Genomic DNA, 18,732 nt, shown 5'->3' on the forward strand with positions numbered 1-18,732 from the left:
TGCTTAACACTGAGAGGCGCCGAGTTCGATCCCTTGAGCTGACCTCGATTGAAAAGAATTTTTCTGAGTATATCTGTAATGCTGCTGGTCAGACCAGGATTTGTGACTCCTGGTTGATCGTTTCCTATCAGAGTTTGCCGATTTTCTCTGATTTCATTGTTGAAACGATTCCCGATTAAAAATTGGCTAAAAATCCTTCCTACCCACTATGTCACCACTATTTGAGTATGAATAATGTAAATATTACAATAAAAAAATGTATGTACAATTCATAGATGTCTCGTTAATTGTCGAGTTTAAGTCAGTGTCTCGTAATTTAGCGACTTATGTATATAATAAAAAATGCTGTATTGTTTGTAATTTGGCCAGGAAGGCGCATTGGGGTTTACCTGTAATGCCTTCCTGGTATGAAATAAAATAAAATAAATAAATAAAAAATTACATATTTACATATAAATACATACATATGTACATATGTATGTGTGAAAAAATGCCGATAATGCTGATAAGACTTAAAAAATATAAATACACATGTACATATTAAATTTAATTTCAAATACATACAAATATAGAGCCGCATCAAATGGTGGGCAAAATCATCAAAATTGAATGCAAAGATATTATTCCGAACTTTGAATCAAATTCTTCAAAAAATGGCACATTTAGAAGACCGTTGATTAATTATTAGAATGATTTTGACAGCAAACTATAATACAGATAGTCCCAGACTTACGACAATTCGCATTTACGACCGAAAAAAATCAACGATTTTCAGAAAATTATTTTTTAAACATTATTATTATTAAACATTAAATCATCGGCTGCTGTAACGCCACTGCCATTTGGAAGAAGTTAAATGGCGCATATTTTCGAGAAATTAGTAAATATGCACATTTTGAAGTAATATAAAATTAATAAATTTTAACGTTTTGTTTGAAATTCAACTTACGACCGATTTGACTTACGATTGAGGTGCAAGAACGTATCTCCGCCGTAAGTCGAGGAATACCTGTATAATCATATAAAGATAGCATATAGGGTTTTCTTGAGTATTCCAATAGCTCCTGCATCAGTCGAAAGATCTTTCAGTAAACCTAAAATAGTCAAAATTTATTTGATATCTTAAATTTTGACAATTTGGTTTTTGGGGGAGGGAGGGGAGGGGGAGGGAAATAAGCCTGTGTGTATATAAGAATAATATTAAAGCTATGACACATTCTTCTTCGTATTCCACGAATGTCAAATTCTATAACCGAAGTCAAAGGGAAGTGATGAAATTATAAATGTTGTCACAATGGGAAATCAGCTACTATATAGAGTGAAAATAATATACCCACCTCAAATGTTTCCCATTAGCTTATTCGTCTTGTATAATGCAAAAAAAATTTAAGCACATTTCAAATAAAAGAGAAAGTTAGTAAAGTGGATTCGTTCGATTCTATGAAATATGTATCTAAATACATTTCGACATATTTTAATGTGTACTTTTTACCTAAATGTTGAAAAATCAATTAATTTAATAGCATATGTATAGGTACGTATGTAGATACATTCATGTATATGAACTATTTACATATATTTAATGTTTGACGCAAATCATACTGATCAATAGGGCTCAAAGAATCAATTGATAACGGAGATAAATGATCATACTTAGTTTGAAATTACTCAAAAATTATTGTTCAATACATTGGACAATGCAGTCGTAAAAAAGGGTATGTTTTTGATTTTTTACACGAACACGACACCCCGAAGAAATCTCGCAGGTATCAATTTTGCAACTCAACAGAACGCCGATGGGTTCGATAAAAACATTCAAGCGGTTGACATACAATTTCGAAATTATGTCCAAGTGAAAATATCGGTTCCTTAGTGTAAGTAATTGTAATTTTTGCATAGATATTAATTTATATCGGCAGGTAGTCGATTTCCCCGAACACAAATATAGTGGTGAAAGCAAAACAGGTGCCTTTTTTATGCGAGGTGTACAAATGTATTTATGTTTCGTATTTTGTTCGATTGCTTTATCGATAAAAATAATGTTGAATTATTCTTTTCAACAACACAAAAAGCCCCTTTTTTATACGTCTGTTGACTCGGATTAGTGTTTTCGCACGTTTTTCTATTTAAAAAAATTCACCCCACCACTTGTTAAAAATTGGGCGGGTCGTTGAAAAACGACCCCTCTTTTTAGAATCGTAGGGTCATGAAGGTCCCTTTTTTTACACATGCTCTTTGCTTAGGTTCCCTGCACTTGTTACGCTCATTTCCCAGATAAAGTCTTCCGTATAAAAACTCCCCTAATTTAATTCAAAACGCTTCTTTTTGAGTGACAGAAAGATCTTTAAACATTTTTATCCCATTTAAAGACATTTTTTTGAAAGTAAAACTAGTGAAAGTAAATTGTGTCCTTATCTTCAAGGTTGTTTTCCTTTTTGCAAAAATGCTATTTATAAGCAAAAAATACAGACGAAGTGAATAATAGCACAGTTGGAAACAATCGCTAGCTTCCTTGTTGCATTTTTCTCACAAAACAAACAAAAGATCGAAAACCCTGACACGATTTTTGTCTGAATAATGCTCTTACAAATAATATTTAAATATACTCATTTATGTATTAAATAGACAGTGACGACCTGTATCCGAATCTCAGGCATTTTTTATTTAAAAAATATGTAAAAGATACCCGGAATAAAATAGATAAGGGTACCTACTTAAAGTAATCGGTAGTCTAGCCAAATAAATAGCCAAATTTAAAGATACCCTTCTGTGAGATAAAACTAGCTGTCGTCTTCTAATGCTAAAAACGACAATGGTAATCCGTTAAGGGTAATATTTTACCCATCCTCAAACGATCAAATTTCTTCGAACGTAAAGAAAAGGTTATATACAACAAAAAAAACCATAAAAATTGTATGCAAATTTCAAACTGAAAGAAACTGGTCCATTCAAAGTGTACTTGCACTTTTTAGAACAATTCCAACCAATAAATTATCCCAAAACCCGTCAATATGCAAACGAAGGTTCTCAGATTTTTTCCTTCAGTTTGATGAATAGAATACTAAGATAGTTTCATTCTTTTGTCACAGCAACATTTAACGTGAGTTAAAATATAATATTTAAAATACATGCTCAAGGAAATATTTCACAATACACATGTATTCATTTATTAACGCTATTTTTTCTAGTTGTTGCAGTAATTCGAAAGTTTGACCATTATCGTGTTATCGATCAAGTTTTCGGGCTGTCAAAAAATTAGCAATGCCTTAAAATACCACGACATTACATGCTGTCACATTAGTAATAAATAATTTGAAACGTAAAATGTGAAAGCAAGTTGACTCATTGAGTACCTATCTAGGTACCTACATATATGAAATTCACTTTATTCGCTTTACAAAAACTGAATAGCTACTGGGTATATAGATGCAATGAATATGTGTAGGCATATGTACATATATATTTATGAAAATATGAGCGCATGTGAAATACATATGGTACATGCATACATATACGGTAGTCGGAAAGAAGATATATCTACAATTATTTTCACCCTTCCTGTTTTGCTAAAAATGTACTTTTGTTAGGTATTTTGTGGGTACAGCATGACTCACCTTCCCCTCAATTTTCAAACCAGAGCGAAAATAAATCCTCCCTCGCATGATTTTGCGATATAAGACTCTCCAACATCAAACTGATTATATTTAATGTATTTAAAATCTATAATATATCTTTCGTGTCACTATGGTAACGGACAAGTTGAAGTATATTTTGAAGTGATCAGCTTAACAATAATTTTGTGCGAATTCATTTGCTCGTATAGTGTGTATATGTACATATGTAAATGTGTATATATACATTCATATTAAAATATATTTATTATATTGAATAAATAATCATTAATATTTGTGTTACAATAATGTATATTATCAATAGATATGTTATTTGCCATTTCTTCACTATTTTTAACATTACATTTCCAAGCACGTAAACATGTTTTCAACTCTTTTATATCGAACATACCTATCATAAGTGCCTACTGACGAAATTTGTTATTTTTGTTAAAAATGGTTGTTTTTGAAAAATAGAATGGTTGTTATTCTATCTATGTATAACTGATAGTTTTCTTGAATAAACATAACTCTGGCGAAAGTACATAATTATCATGTACGAGCCAAGGTTCATTTTTGTCAGTCAAATGACTAATATGGTCAACATCAATATCTCATTTTGCATTTTTCAATATGAATTTAAAACAAACATACAAAATTGTTTACATTGTTATTTGTGAACTATGAAATGCAAAAACATGTTCTTGAATCCCAATTACATTAGAAAAGTAGGTACATTATCTCATGTAAGAACCAATATTTAACAAATGATTGATAAATGTGCATTTATTGCGGATGACAAAACTATACATTGTTGTTTTTAACGACAAGTTCGTGGAAAAACGCATTAAAATGACCCTGATATGGCGGTATGTAGAAATTTTGATAATTACGTACTATATACCGGTGTTTAATATATCAAGGTAATTTTTATACCGCAAATTTATACTGTTTATTAAAAGAGAATTTTAAAATATCAAAAAATATTTGGTTAAATATTCATTCTGTTCTGTTCTGTCTTACAATGTTTACTTTATCTATGTACGTAGTAATAATAGATGAAGTTTTGTGATCATGCAAAAATTCAAACTCGTTTTTTTTAAAATGTAAAAATTTAAAATCGAATGAGCGAACATTAAAGCAACTACTTAAAATAAATAAAGCTATTTATAAATTGTATGAAAGTACAAATTTAATAAATGTTTATTGTCGTTATCTCGAATGTTTGCAAGCCTGTATCAGTTATGATTATTTTTATACAAAATACAACACAGACAAATTTAAAAATTCAAATTAAAATAACACGTTAAATAAAGCATTATTAAAATTGTTGACATAAGAATGCATTAATTTTATTACTTTATCTACATTATTTTATTTGCAGTCAAAATAAATAACACATTTTGTTAAGCGTTATTATAATAATTAAAATCAATTTGCAGTTATGTCAGAATTAACTATTAAACAGCTATAAGTATTAACGCAATGAGCATTCACGAATATTAATTTTACCAACGCACCAGAGTTAATCAACCCGAACAAAACAGCACACACGCCAAGACGCGATTTTTTTTTTCAAAATTGAAAATGGTCGAATATTATTCAGTTATAGCATAAATCGTATTACTTTTTAACTACCCTGACGATCGATTAGTTCGCATGTGATAATTTTTGTGACAATAAAAACAATCACACTGAAACCGTTGACGGTTTCGACAGCTTTGATATTTAAAAATGTAAAAGTCCACTTTAAAGATTTTTTTCTGATGTGCGCGCAGACATTTGAAGAGCCCAGTGATTGAGTTTCAGTTCGCATGTGAGTATTTTTTATTTCAATTCGTATTAAATTTATTTGCGTTGTATGTATGTAGAAACACCTGATGAATTATTCCTTCATTCATAGTGAATTTATAGTTGTTTAATTTTTTAAATTTAAATTGTGTGGATTTCGTTTGTTTTATTTTAATTTGATACGAGTCGATTCTGTCACCTATCTGAGGCACTTTCACCGAAAGGCTAGAAATTGCCACACGCGCAAACGAAAATCGCCTGATTTTCCGTAGAAAACGCTCCGCGATAAGTGCGCTAATCCATAACCGCGAAACCGACCCTACAGTCAACTGGTGGGGGAGCAGAGCGAGACGGCGATGCTGTCGCGTACGCGCGTCCCTCTCTCGCGCTAGCCAGCCAGGGGGCGGGGAAACTGAAAGCGAAAAACGAGAAAATATTGTACGAGTAAAATTGATATGGATTTTTTCCTCAGTCGATTGTCGTCGTTGGTGGTGAGCAGACGAGCATCTCGCCCCGTTTGCTCGCTACGTGTTTACGCGCGCATTTCGTATGCGACAATAAACTGATCTGTCACAAGTACTTAAGCGATCAAGATTGCAATTAGTTGTGCTCAATTTGGATATTGCGAGTGGTATATACATAGTTTGCTATGGTGATTTAATGAACAATATACGCGACAGCTTTTGATACGATTACGCGATTTCGTCGGCGAGTTCTTCAGTAATCTGCCGCAAAATGTCGAGGTAAGAATATATCTATTTTAAAATATATGTACATCAACTTATTAACTAATGCATACTATGCTCCGACACTGAAGATACATATACGCTGTATCTCGTAGGCGCAACAATTAAAAAGTAATTATTATTGTTGTAAGTAGGTACATACATACATACATATATAGATAGCAAGTTGCATTTTTTTCCATGTAATTTAGCTCGGATACGCATTATGTTATAAAATGAAAATAATATTTTTATCTTGCATTTAGATGCGTAAAGGCCTTGAAGATAAAATACCTTCAATCATACAAAAGGATCCTACTTTTTTTATGTACACTTTCTAAACCTTTTTTCCCTTAACCCTTTCATTATAACAAAAAAAAGCAAAACAGTTAGGTTGTATTTCTTTTTTAGTACTGTCTAAAACCAGGAAATGATATTTTGTATTATCTAAAACCAGGAAATATATTTTTTTGAAAATGTTTTGTTTAAAATTTTACATTTTTTTGTTTTAATAATTTAATCATAAATTCTTTTGGTAATTAGCTGCTAATAACTACATATATAATTAATATACCTACCTATGTACATATACATATATGTATGTATGTTTTTTTCTTTGTATACAATACGCATTCCCCTATCACGATATCGACACGTTTAACCCCCCATCTCACCCTCTCTGATTATACATTACGCTTGCGCCATATTATCAGTTTTTTCATCCATCTTTTTTTTCTCCCCAAAAACCCCCCTTTCACCACCCCTTGGCTGATCTGCGGCCATTTTTTAGCCCGAAATATTTCGATTAAAGCTGTTTCAAACCCAAAACCTTAAAAAAAATTTCGGCGGCATGCGATCAAATGCGTTTTGAAATGATAAAATTTCACAAACAAGTATAATTTTTAATTAACGAGAATTCTTCGAAAAGTATTAAAATAATATCGACTGCGAATAATTACAAATTAATTATTAAATACGATACTATAAATAGTCGAATTCGATATTAGATCAAAGCGATAAAACCTGTTTTATATTCGTATTTATACAGAATTCATTAGGGATGTTATTTCACACTATTAATGCAAGATCATTAAGTAGGTTCAAAGAATAACTTCTAATTTATAATAATGTGATTAGAGTGAAATACATGTACACACTATTTCCCATGCCTTTTTGTACACACTCGTGTGTACATATTTACATACATACATACATACATATAAGCAATGACCATATATGGTAAAAAGCGGCGTAACGTCACCAAAGCACCTGCACTTTATTTATTTTATACGCGTTATAAGTTTTCATAGATGGCTTCAGTTAGTATTTTGTGTAGTTTTGGACAGATTTAGGATAAAAATAAGAGGGAATGAAAGCGAAATGGGTGGGTGTTGAATGGGTTTACGTGCGAGGGAAAGAGGAATAGATCCAATGAGATAGAACCAAAGGAGGGAAAGGGGATATATGTACGAATGGATATCGGATAAAAGCGGTCATCTATTTTTATGGTTATCCGGAGAGATCTTTTTATTGAGATTCAGGGGCGTACTAGGTAGCAAACGAACATTCATAAAATATGATTATTATTTCTATCTGCAAACTATGTACTATGTACTGTTACCTTTAGTATTGAACCTTGATGTAAATTTTAATGTTATATTACAATACCAAATTCGTAAGTCCATCAACTATCATAATTTCAACTCAAAGATAAAATAAATACTCTGTTCTAACTATATTTATATAATGTACATATAATACAATATCTTGAAATGCGATCTGCCCCTGTCCATCTTTACATTTTTCTCCCATTTCGACGCTCTCTCCCCTATACTTTCCGTAACACCCAGTACTTACCCGATTGTACTTTTACACGTGTGTAGGCGGATATAAACAGTACCCTGCGTCTATTTAAGATTTAATATTTATTTCTAACTATTCTAGATTTTATTCGCGAGAAGCTTACTTATCGATATTGTTGTTTTTTTTACGCTCTGAAGTATTTTCATAGTGCGAAATGTAATTCTACGGGGAATATTGGTTATTCGACATAACACAATAAGCGAAAGGGTTCCACCCTTTTATATGTGATATGAAAAAGGGCAGATTGTTGGATACTTTTTTCCAGGGGCGAAAATTTCCACAACAACACATCGTCAGATCGATACTCGAATAATATACCGAAAATTATTCAAAATACATTTTCGAAAGCCGGCTCGTCGAAAATGAGCCAGTGGTTCTTAAAAAAGGGAAAATGAAATGGAAAAATTACGAATGTCGATGTGATTTACAACTAATGATTATTTAATGAGATTTTTTGAGCCTACGTGACTTTTGTGCGCTGAAGCTTGTTTTGTCACTAGGTGTGTAATTATTTTTTTCGCCCGCATTAACGACACACTTAATTAATTTAGTAAATTTCTGAGAAGCTGCCGCACTTAAATTAATGATAGCAACACCAAAGTTGGTTCGACTAGATTTCATCACAATTATACCTATAGATACGACTTTAACGTTCGCACTCATCGCATATTACTTATTCGCAATCGATGGATCGTACCGGGTGGACGCATAGCAATCGGTTCGTTCAGTGGCTGCTTCTATTCATACATTATTATAAGCTTTTAATTCTGTTTCCATATATATATTTACAATGCATATACATATATAATGAATTTTCATTAACTAACATTTTTTTTATTCTTTATAGTGTACTAAGCTGGGACTCTTCCACTCTTCGTGCGCCTACTTTACCCTGGACACCTCTCCACCATCATAGAACTATTGTAAGTATACTTTAAATATTAAAGCTAACTACACAGATTTAATCGTCTATTCTAGAAACAAAATGTGAACAAACACGTGCATGGAATATGTTTATGTCATGGAATAATATTATTTAATTAAACTACCAATCCATCATTGATACAACAGTTGAATATTATTTTTATATCGCACTTTTTTTACATTATTTTAATATATTAAAATTAATTCATTATCAGTAAGTAATATTATATATAAATATTACGCTCAATAAATAAATATCACACTAAATACTACCTAAATATGTATATATAATATTTTTGTTTAAACCTGCATTTCAATTTCAATCATCTAATGTACGTGTAGGTATATATCTTCATTCGTAAAATGAATAGTGAAAGCTTTACATACATACATACATGTACGTCATTTTTACTAACGCTTATTATTTTTTTATTTTTCCAACAGAAACAAGAACCGATGGACGCTACAATGGCAAACCCTTTCGTATCAAACCATTCAGAAGGATTTCACAGCGCGTCGCCATCATCATCAAGTCGGGACTCGAATCCTCAATCCCCATGCAGCGTGAGCCCAACCCCATCCCGAAACCAACCAACAACTTTTAGACCTCTAACGCCTCCGAATTACGAAATTTCACCGGAAAACATAAGAAATTCGACCTCACAACCGTCATCGGCCGCAGTGACCCCGCCGAAATCACCTTCACCGTCTCCACCGTGGACCACAACCTCTGAGGGAGCCCTCAGCCCCATGGACTCGGCAGCCGAGAACGAAGACGACCCAGGAGTCAGAATCCCAACTGTAAATTCACACGGCAAAGTGAAAACTTTCAAATGTAAGCAATGCGAATTCATCGCCGTCACTAAACTAGACTTTTGGGAACATACCAAAAACCACATCAAACCAGAACGTATGCTCAACTGCCCCAAGTGTCCATTCGTTACCGAGTACAAACACCACTTGGAGTACCACATGAGGAACCACTTTGGTTCTAAGCCGTTCCAGTGCTCTCAATGCCCGTACTCTTGCGTGAACAAATCAATGCTCAACTCTCATCTGAAATCCCATTCGAACGTCTACCAGTATAGATGCGCCGATTGCAATTACGCTACTAAGTATTGCCATTCTTTGAAGCTGCATCTGAGGAAGTACCACCATCAACCGGCGATGGTTTTGAACCAGGATGGCACTCCTAACCCCCTTCCGATCATTGATGTCTATGGAACGAGGCGTGGACCGAAACAGAGACAGTCGAAACATCAACAACAACAAGAAGAATCTGCATCTAGTATCCAAACCAATGCATCAGTTCCTTCTCATTCAATATTCCAAAATCCTTTCAACGTGACATTCCCATATGCACCACTCCTTCAACATTCCATGTTATTCCCTCACAACAACAACAACAACAACAATAACGACCCATCACTGCTATCCAAAGTAATTCAGAATCAAAGCCCAAAAAAGGACGAAGATAATCATGTCGGTGCTATACAACCGATTTCACCTCACATGCTACTCCAACCGAGATTCCTTGCTGAATATAACCAGTCTCAATTTTCACCCACATCACCTTATTCAAACGCCAATAACCAAACAAGTGAAACACCAATGGATCAGTCGGCAGATGCTCTGGATTTGACCAGCAAGCAAGAAGCATCGCCTGCACTGTTCACGCCCACGATGAAGAGCAGACGCAAAGGCAAAGCGTTCAAGCGATCCGCACAGCCCGTAGAAGACGAAGATGAAGGAACGTCTCAAATGGTGATGCAGAATCTGAAAGACAACCAAGTTGAAGAGATTGAAGTCAGCGTAGACGTGCCAAAATTCTACGACTCTGACGACAAAGAAGACAAGGAAAAATTGGCAACCAGTCCTGAACCCGCGGAGCCGTGCCATTCTACCCCGCCGACTAAAGAAAGTTACGATTGTATGTATTGCGATATCGTATTCAAAGATATAATCATGTACACGATGCACATGGGTTACCATGGATTCAAGGATCCCTTCACTTGTAACATGTGCGGTCATCGCACATCCGATAAGGTGTCCTTTTTCGTGCACATCGCCAGATCTCAACACTCTTGAGGCAATCAAACTCGCACTTTATAAAAAAAATCGACAATAGTGAATGTATAGACGTTATGATAAAATGAAAAAATCCAAAAAAAAAAAATAATATATTATAGGAAGAAACTATTTTTTTACTAGTCATAAAATGCTTGCATGTTAAATTTACGATTTTGATGCATTTAATTTCAAAGTCATTTTAAATTTAATTAGAATACGTACTAGTGTAATGGGTTTAAAAGTAATCGATTGTCGCATTTTTTAATTGAAATGTTTCGAACTAATCGATTAATTTTATTTTATTTTTTGTAATACCAATTCGAATAATGTCGGTGTGAATTTTAATCGATGACATAATTTATTTTATTAATATATTACAATATAAACCAGATTTTTATATTACCCACGTGTTTATATCTTATTGATATTTATTTATTTATTTATTCCAATTGAGAATGAATCGCCAAAAATAGAGAAAACATTTTACTTCAATTACATTACAATTATAAATTATGGCATGGCTAAAATTCGCATTGACATTTCGAATCGCGTGCTTTACAAATTTCTTTGGCTGTATATTTGTGTTACCGATTTTTTAAAAGCTTTTATTTTAAGTTAAGTACAATGTTGAAAAGTGTAGAATTTTATTATTTATTAAATCGCGTCATAGATTTAAAAAAAATACTTATATAAATTATTTAGATCAGATTTCTTTATGGATTTAAAATATTATATATTCGATAGTTCGGTATGAAACGGGTGCGTAAAAAAACAATAATAGATATTAGCCGCTTTCTTGTAGAAATTCCAGAACGAAAAATGAACTTCGGCAACTGTAAATGTAAATATTGTTAATACACATAACGGATTAGATCAGTCACCTAATAAAAGGGTCGAAGATTAAATAAATAACTGACATTTTATTTATCGCAATCATATATAGATATACATATGTATTTGTACATAAATAACGAATTTCGCGACTAAAGAAATATTTACGCGTTCTTCGCTTTAGGGTATTTGCATTGTTTCATTTGCAAAATTTATAATTTTTATGTAGGATTTAGTAACTTTAACGATACGAAAAAATATTGCTCCATACGTCGATAAATCTAAGTCTTAACTAAAGTAAATATTTAAATTGTACTTGTAAATATACATATATATATATATATATATATATATATATATATATATATATATATATATATATATATATACGTATATTTTTTTTTGCAAATGAAATCTGAATGCATCATTTCGTATTTCGAAACTTAAGTAAATCCCTATGTATTATTTATTCAACCCTTTGTGCACCGCGTACACGAACGATACGTCCAATCGTGTAATTCATGCTTTATTTTTTATATCGATATGTATCGAATCGTATGTCTCGAAATATTTTTAAGTAATTGTGTTCGCGTCTGCGATTTTCATACTTGTATAAAAATAATATTTTATAAGGTTGCGCTTTTATATTCATGACTTTTTTTACATTTTAAGATTTAAATTTTCACTCTCACGTGTTTGTAATTTTAATATATGTATGTATTCTAAAGATTTTACAATTTTAACTCTTGATATTCTTTTTTGTTTAGAATTTTACTTTTTTCACTTGCCTATCTAAATGTTGTAAATAAAATTTATGTGATTTAATTTCGTCTATGTGAGGGGCCAATTATGTTTATGTGGATAAGATTAAAAAAAAGAGAATAATCGTTCAAGACTGATATAATACTTTGGCAATGATGTTCACCTCCTTGTGTTTTATTAGATTACATATAAAATATACGTACATATATATTTGTAGAGATGTCTTATTTTTTTATTTTTATGATAGATCGCATTCTTAGTGTGGATATTATAAGCTTGAAACTGTACAAAATAGATATTTAATATTAAGCGTGGATTACAAATACGATGTCGATTTTAAATATAATTCTGCCATTGTGAATACATGCTTTATATTGTTCCGTTCTCCACTCTGAATGGTCTATTTTTATTCTAGTTTTAAAGCTACATGTAAAAACATCTCACAATAACCCTTTGAGAGAGCGTTTCGAGTATTTAATATATCTATACATATGTATGTCTTATATACTGAAACGAAAATAAAACAATCTCAATAGGCTATTGTCAGATGCGATTTAGTTTAGGTTAAGTTAAATATTAAATATTTTCACTATTTTATATATATAGAGATAAATTTATAGAAGATGCTGTGTTTAATATGTATGTGTGCATATTAACAGAGATATATTGTATTATTTATGAACTAATAAAAGCAAAATATTCTTTAAAAACAAGTTTTTCACTTATCTCCAATACAAAACAATGAATTTACACATCAACAACAGCTTAATTAACCCATTAGTATTTGCTTTATTTAATACGAAAAAAACAATTTTACGATGATTGATGTAATTTTACAGTGTAATAAACACGTTTTTATCGGATGTGCATTACGATCTTCCGCATCGCCAGGGGCATGTGTGTCATGCATATAATAAGGAACACGTTCCTAGCACATGCCACTTTAAAAATGGGGGGATGAAAAGAGGGAAAAAAGTAATATAATAATATATTATACATATATAAAAAGATTCCATCCCCCACCGCGTGTCAAAACTGAGAGGTGGGGAACTGTAAAACGAAACAGGAGGGTTTGCTCTGGGGCACCTCCTACTTCTTCGCAACTTCCTGTTTTAAAGGTATCCAGGAGATGGAAGAAAAAAAACTGGGATAAATCTGCTTGACATATGACCTCACACACACGTGCTATTTATTCACAAGGAGTGTGTACTAAACTTCTCGTCAGAAATGATAAATTGCATTTTAAAAATCGAATTTGAGCATTTCTCTAATGATAATATTCAGGAAATGGAATACATTTGATCAACCATAATATTATTTTCATCATTTAAAAAAAAATACATTTTGGTTCGAATAATAACACTGAGCAACAAAAAAAATACCGGAGAGGTGACTAATCAATCTTTACTAAGTTTGACTCACAGAATTGTAATATGACAATGATTTTTGCTTGTTTTATCTCGTTTATGATATATGAAACGTTTTTTTCTCGTTTATGATGAGATATGAGTGCTTAAAAAAATACGACAATTTTACAGATTTTTGGCTTTTGCAGTCAAGTTCAAAATCTAATATTGCTGTGGGTCAAACTTAGTAAAGATAGATTAGTCCCTTCTCCAGTAAGTAAGTAAATAATGTGAATTTTTGTTTACTAACGTGTAATTTAACTGCTCAATGTAATTTGAACTTAAGTTCTTTTAAGACAAATCATTTCATTATTAATAAGTAAATACTTATTTCTAAAAAGTATTACATGTCTGTCTGGAGCAAGTCGAAGAGATCTAGAAGATAAACACAACCAAAAATTTATTTCATTGGTATAATTCTAAAAAAAGTATCCTTCGTTGAAAATATAATAATTTTCATGGCTAGGTATACTGAATTTGTACAAAAAAATGTTTGTAATTATCATTTTATTTTGATAAATATCACGTAATAATGGATACTAATTTTCCAAATGCAAATATGTAAGGAAGGAATTATTTATATGTATTTTTAATTTCGTGTAAAACAGAACGAAGTTGATAAGCTCTGGAACTCACCGGTGTTTACTTCATATGAAGCGGAAAAAAGCCGCGTTTTCCCCACAAAGAACAATATGTCATATAGCACTGTAGCACAAAGATCAAATTCGCCCACGAGTTCAGTTCGATTTTTTGTATTGATTTCCCGAAGCACGCGCTTCCTACTTTTAAAAATAGACCAAATAGGGGAAACGTTTTTAGATTGAGTCTCTGTGACGAAAAAAAAGTAACATATTTCCCCCTTTGCATTTATTCAAAATAGCTTCAGGCATTGTATCTACATACATACATTTGTACCTATACGCACAAAATGGCGGATTATTATATAATTAAATTGAAATTTTCAATAAACCATTTTTTGCAAATTTTACATAGCTATCCAGACATGTGAACTAAAATATATTATAAGAATAGTCTGAGAAAAGACCGCCGGTAAATTTTTACAGTCGGAAGACGTGCGCAATTTTTAACTCAAACCATGGATAAACAACATATGGCGTGTGAAAAAATGTGATTGCTTTTTTTTGTTTGACTTGAAAGGGAACGTGCCGGTGGTTGACGCCCATTTTAATTTCAAACGTCTAAAAAGGAAACCTTTCGAAAAACATCTAATATGTTAAAGAAATTTCTACTCCTATATTAAAAAAAATATATTAAATATATATTAAAAATATATTAAATGATTTTATCTAAATGATTACATTATTTTATTTAAATTATAAATAAACCTTGGATATAAAGTTTAAAATACATACATATGTAGATAACAATTCAACTCCTATAACTTATCATCTAAAAGCAAAACTTTCCATATTTACAACTTGAGTAATCATAAATACAACTGACAATTTATAAGCAAGGATAAATAAATTGTGTGCAACATTGAGCAGTTAAATCGACCCTAATAGACATTGCAAAGTCGTCGTATTTTATAATAAATATAGAATACGAACTAATTTCAAATTTAGTCAACAATAATGTTCATATAGAATTCAGTATTAGATATTTTTACAATGATTATTTATTATAGAATTTTAATCAGTGTATAAACGAAGGAAAACTTTCGATTTCGTTGCGTATAAAAACCGTCGTTATACGAACAAAGATAGAGCGATTAATCACTTTAAAAAAAAAACAGCATTTTCGGCTAACGCTTATACAAAGTATAACTAAAAAAGGTGTGAAAAATCGCAAATTACTCCCGCATTTTAAATCCCATTATATATTATACCTACTTTATAGAGAAGGAGCGAAAATTTGCTCCCGACGGGAGTGGCGCCAACGTCAATTTTTTACGAATGATATATTGACCGCTGAAAAAAACACCTTATTATTGGGTGATTCGGGTACTTTTGCGAAATATTCGCTTAGACAAAACCCCTAAAAAATCCACCTGGCCAGGGACATATTGACGTTTCAAAACGACATCGTCTCGTGCGGTCACCGGTCACCCGTTGAAGTGTCCCTTCAGAATGCACCTGGCCCTCGAAATGTGCACGTGCATAAACGCATACCGATTCGTAGACACTTATTTAAACGTGTATGTTTTTATATGCACAAGTATCGACGAAAGCATGTGGATGCGTTATCTGGGCTAAAAATCCGACAGATTATCCGATGCGATTTTATGCGAAATGAATTTTTCGACGACGCGAACTAAACACTGTGAAGATTTCAGATAGCCCGTCTCAAAAGACGATTTTATTTGGTGGAAACTTTCGCTTGAAAGATAAAAGAGAAGTTTTTAGCAAACGAAAAAAGTGACATCTTACGTTTGTATACGAAAAAAAAATCAATAGAATTCATATCTTGATTTTTTTATTCGCATACATGTCCATACATATGTGTGTATGCACATATGTATATAAAATACATATGTATCAACTTTCATTTCGATAAATATGAAATATCTCATCAAATTTTCACCAAACGGGAAATATTATTTTAAATGATGGATACTACAAAATGTTAATCTGCTTTATCTTAAATAAAGATAAACTTAAAATACTTTTTACTTATCTAATGACAGATTCATGATTTTTACCCTCATCCTAAAATTGTTATTTTCTTAGTAAATGTTTCACTATAAATGGTAAATTCGAGGTATATTTTAGCAATTTTTCAATAAGTAGACATTTCAATATAAGAGAGCGCTATTATTTTTTCTAAAATTTGAAAATAAAACGCGTGTCGATTCAGAAAAATATTTATATTATTCGTATCTATAGGTTTTTTTTTTTTTTGAACTTTGTTTCGGTTTAACGGACGTCGGCTAGCTACCCCAAGGCATATGTTTTGTATGACGATGGCTGAAAAAAAATGGCCCCCGTTGACATAATCCTCGAAAGATCACTCCGCACTCGCCAAAATACATCCCCTAAGATCCCATCTAATAAAAATGCAACAAAAACTGTCCGAGATCCCTGCATTGTTAATATCCGGGTGTTATTTCTTCCATTAAAGGGAGAAAACGTGGACATTTCAATGAAAAATCGACCAACACACACCTATACACGCTTGTAATGAAATTTACGATGTATATGTATGTAGAAATTTTAAATATTAGAAAAAATTATGGAAACCAGAACTATTGATCGAATCGTAAAATTATGCTTAAGTGTTATAAATTTGCAAAAAATGTCAGAAAACATTTAATTAGATAGATCATATTAAAAATATTGGCTATAGATAGGTATGCAAATCGGATAAAACTGGTCACCAAAATCGCAGACAAAAAGAGCCGGTTGCCGAAAATTAATATTCATAAATTAATAAAAGACCTGTGACACAATAAAAACACTGTGTTTCGTTCTCTCTTGTATTTTCCAGCTTTAAAAATGTCTTAAATTTGGATTTTAAAGTTTTTTAAGCAACAACGAAATAGTAGATTAAATAGTAGATAAATTAAATTATCGATATTTAAAAAATAAAATTGAAAATCATCTAAAAATTTACAGCACTACTGATTGTGTATTGGTTGCGAAAATAAGGATTTTAAAAAGGTTACAGGGAAACAGTTCGATTACCTGTGCGAGTCCTTGAGGTAGACCTGCTCAAACCTTTTGTTATTTAAAAAGGACTTCACTTTCTTCCCAACAAAACCCTACCCATCACCTTTCTTCTATTTTTTATAAACATCTAATGCTGATAGGGACGGTGCGTGATTTTTAGTTCAACCACGAACAAAAATTATAAAATTTAATGTACATAATACAGTGCATCGTATATAATGATTTTTTCTTTGTATCACAAGTTACATTTTCATTAAGTATAAATAGGTTTTATTTTATTTAAGTTCATAATTCTATGACAATTATCAAATAGTGTGTAGAAGTGAATAGTTTCGAATATCTAGGAGAAATTATCACCAAATATGGCAAATGACATTGAAATGAAGTGCTTTTGAACGTGTACATACTTGAAATAGTTTAATCAACGTGTTTTGCCAACGATACTGGTACGGACGGCTGAATGATGCACTCAAGTAGATATGTACATACATATGTAGATCTTGGTAGATACATATGTATGTAGCTTGGTATAACGATAAGTGACATAAAACGAAGCAATTGTGTGAAAAATATTATGTAAATATGATGTAGCGAGTAAATTTATTGAAATTTTACTAGGCAGAACAATGTGTGTACTATATACATACATATATACATATGTATGTAACTAGAAACTTAAAATGAAAGATAAACTAAACACATTATAGAATATTTTATAGAACTAATACGTGTAAACAATAGTTATAGCATGAATTAAATTATGATGAAATAGTTCAAATAAAATAGAAAAATATCTCAAAGAAGTACATACATATAAATATATATGTCTTTCGCGAGTAACCACTGCATGTCAAGCAGGCGAAACGGTTTTCACCACAATGCGTTGCAATGGCGGCGAAAATAACAAAAAAATAGCTATATTTGTATGTATTTTCGGTTCGGATACTTTTTAGATTTTTAGAGAATATTCGTATCCTAATATGGAATAGTTTCGAACGAAAATTCTGGGTACAGGAGCCGCAGATCCATTCACCGTGAACCAGGTATGCGCGTTTGGTTTTATTCTTTGTACGCGATAATTCCGCAAGTGCACATACGACAAAAAACGCATATTTTCCAT

At 31.8% G+C, this 18,732-nt stretch overlaps 1 protein-coding gene across 1 annotated transcript; it reads left to right on the top strand.

The window, feature by feature from the left end:
* The first annotated feature begins 5,909 nt into the window (after positions 1–5,909).
* Positions 5,910–11,025, top strand: hb (zinc finger protein hunchback). Its single transcript, XM_077437682.1, has 3 exons — positions 5,910–6,145; positions 8,838–8,913; positions 9,359–11,025. The coding sequence occupies exons 1-3, from the start codon at positions 6,138–6,140 to the stop codon at positions 11,000–11,002; spliced, it is 1,728 nt and encodes a 575-aa protein (XP_077293808.1). The 5' UTR covers positions 5,910–6,137; the 3' UTR covers positions 11,003–11,025.
* The last annotated feature ends 7,707 nt before the right edge of the window (positions 11,026–18,732 follow it).

The sequence above is a fragment of the Arctopsyche grandis genome, chromosome 9 (genome assembly GCF_051622035.1).
Source record: "Arctopsyche grandis isolate Sample6627 chromosome 9, ASM5162203v2, whole genome shotgun sequence".
NCBI classification, from domain to species: Eukaryota; Metazoa; Arthropoda; class Insecta; order Trichoptera; family Hydropsychidae; genus Arctopsyche; species Arctopsyche grandis.

Excerpts from the sequence above, each read along its gene's own strand:
- hb (XM_077437682.1), top strand. Across the intron at positions 8,914-9,358 it reads TCCACCATCATAGAACTATT|AAACAAGAACCGATGGACGC; the intron begins GTAAGTATACTT and ends TTTTTCCAACAG.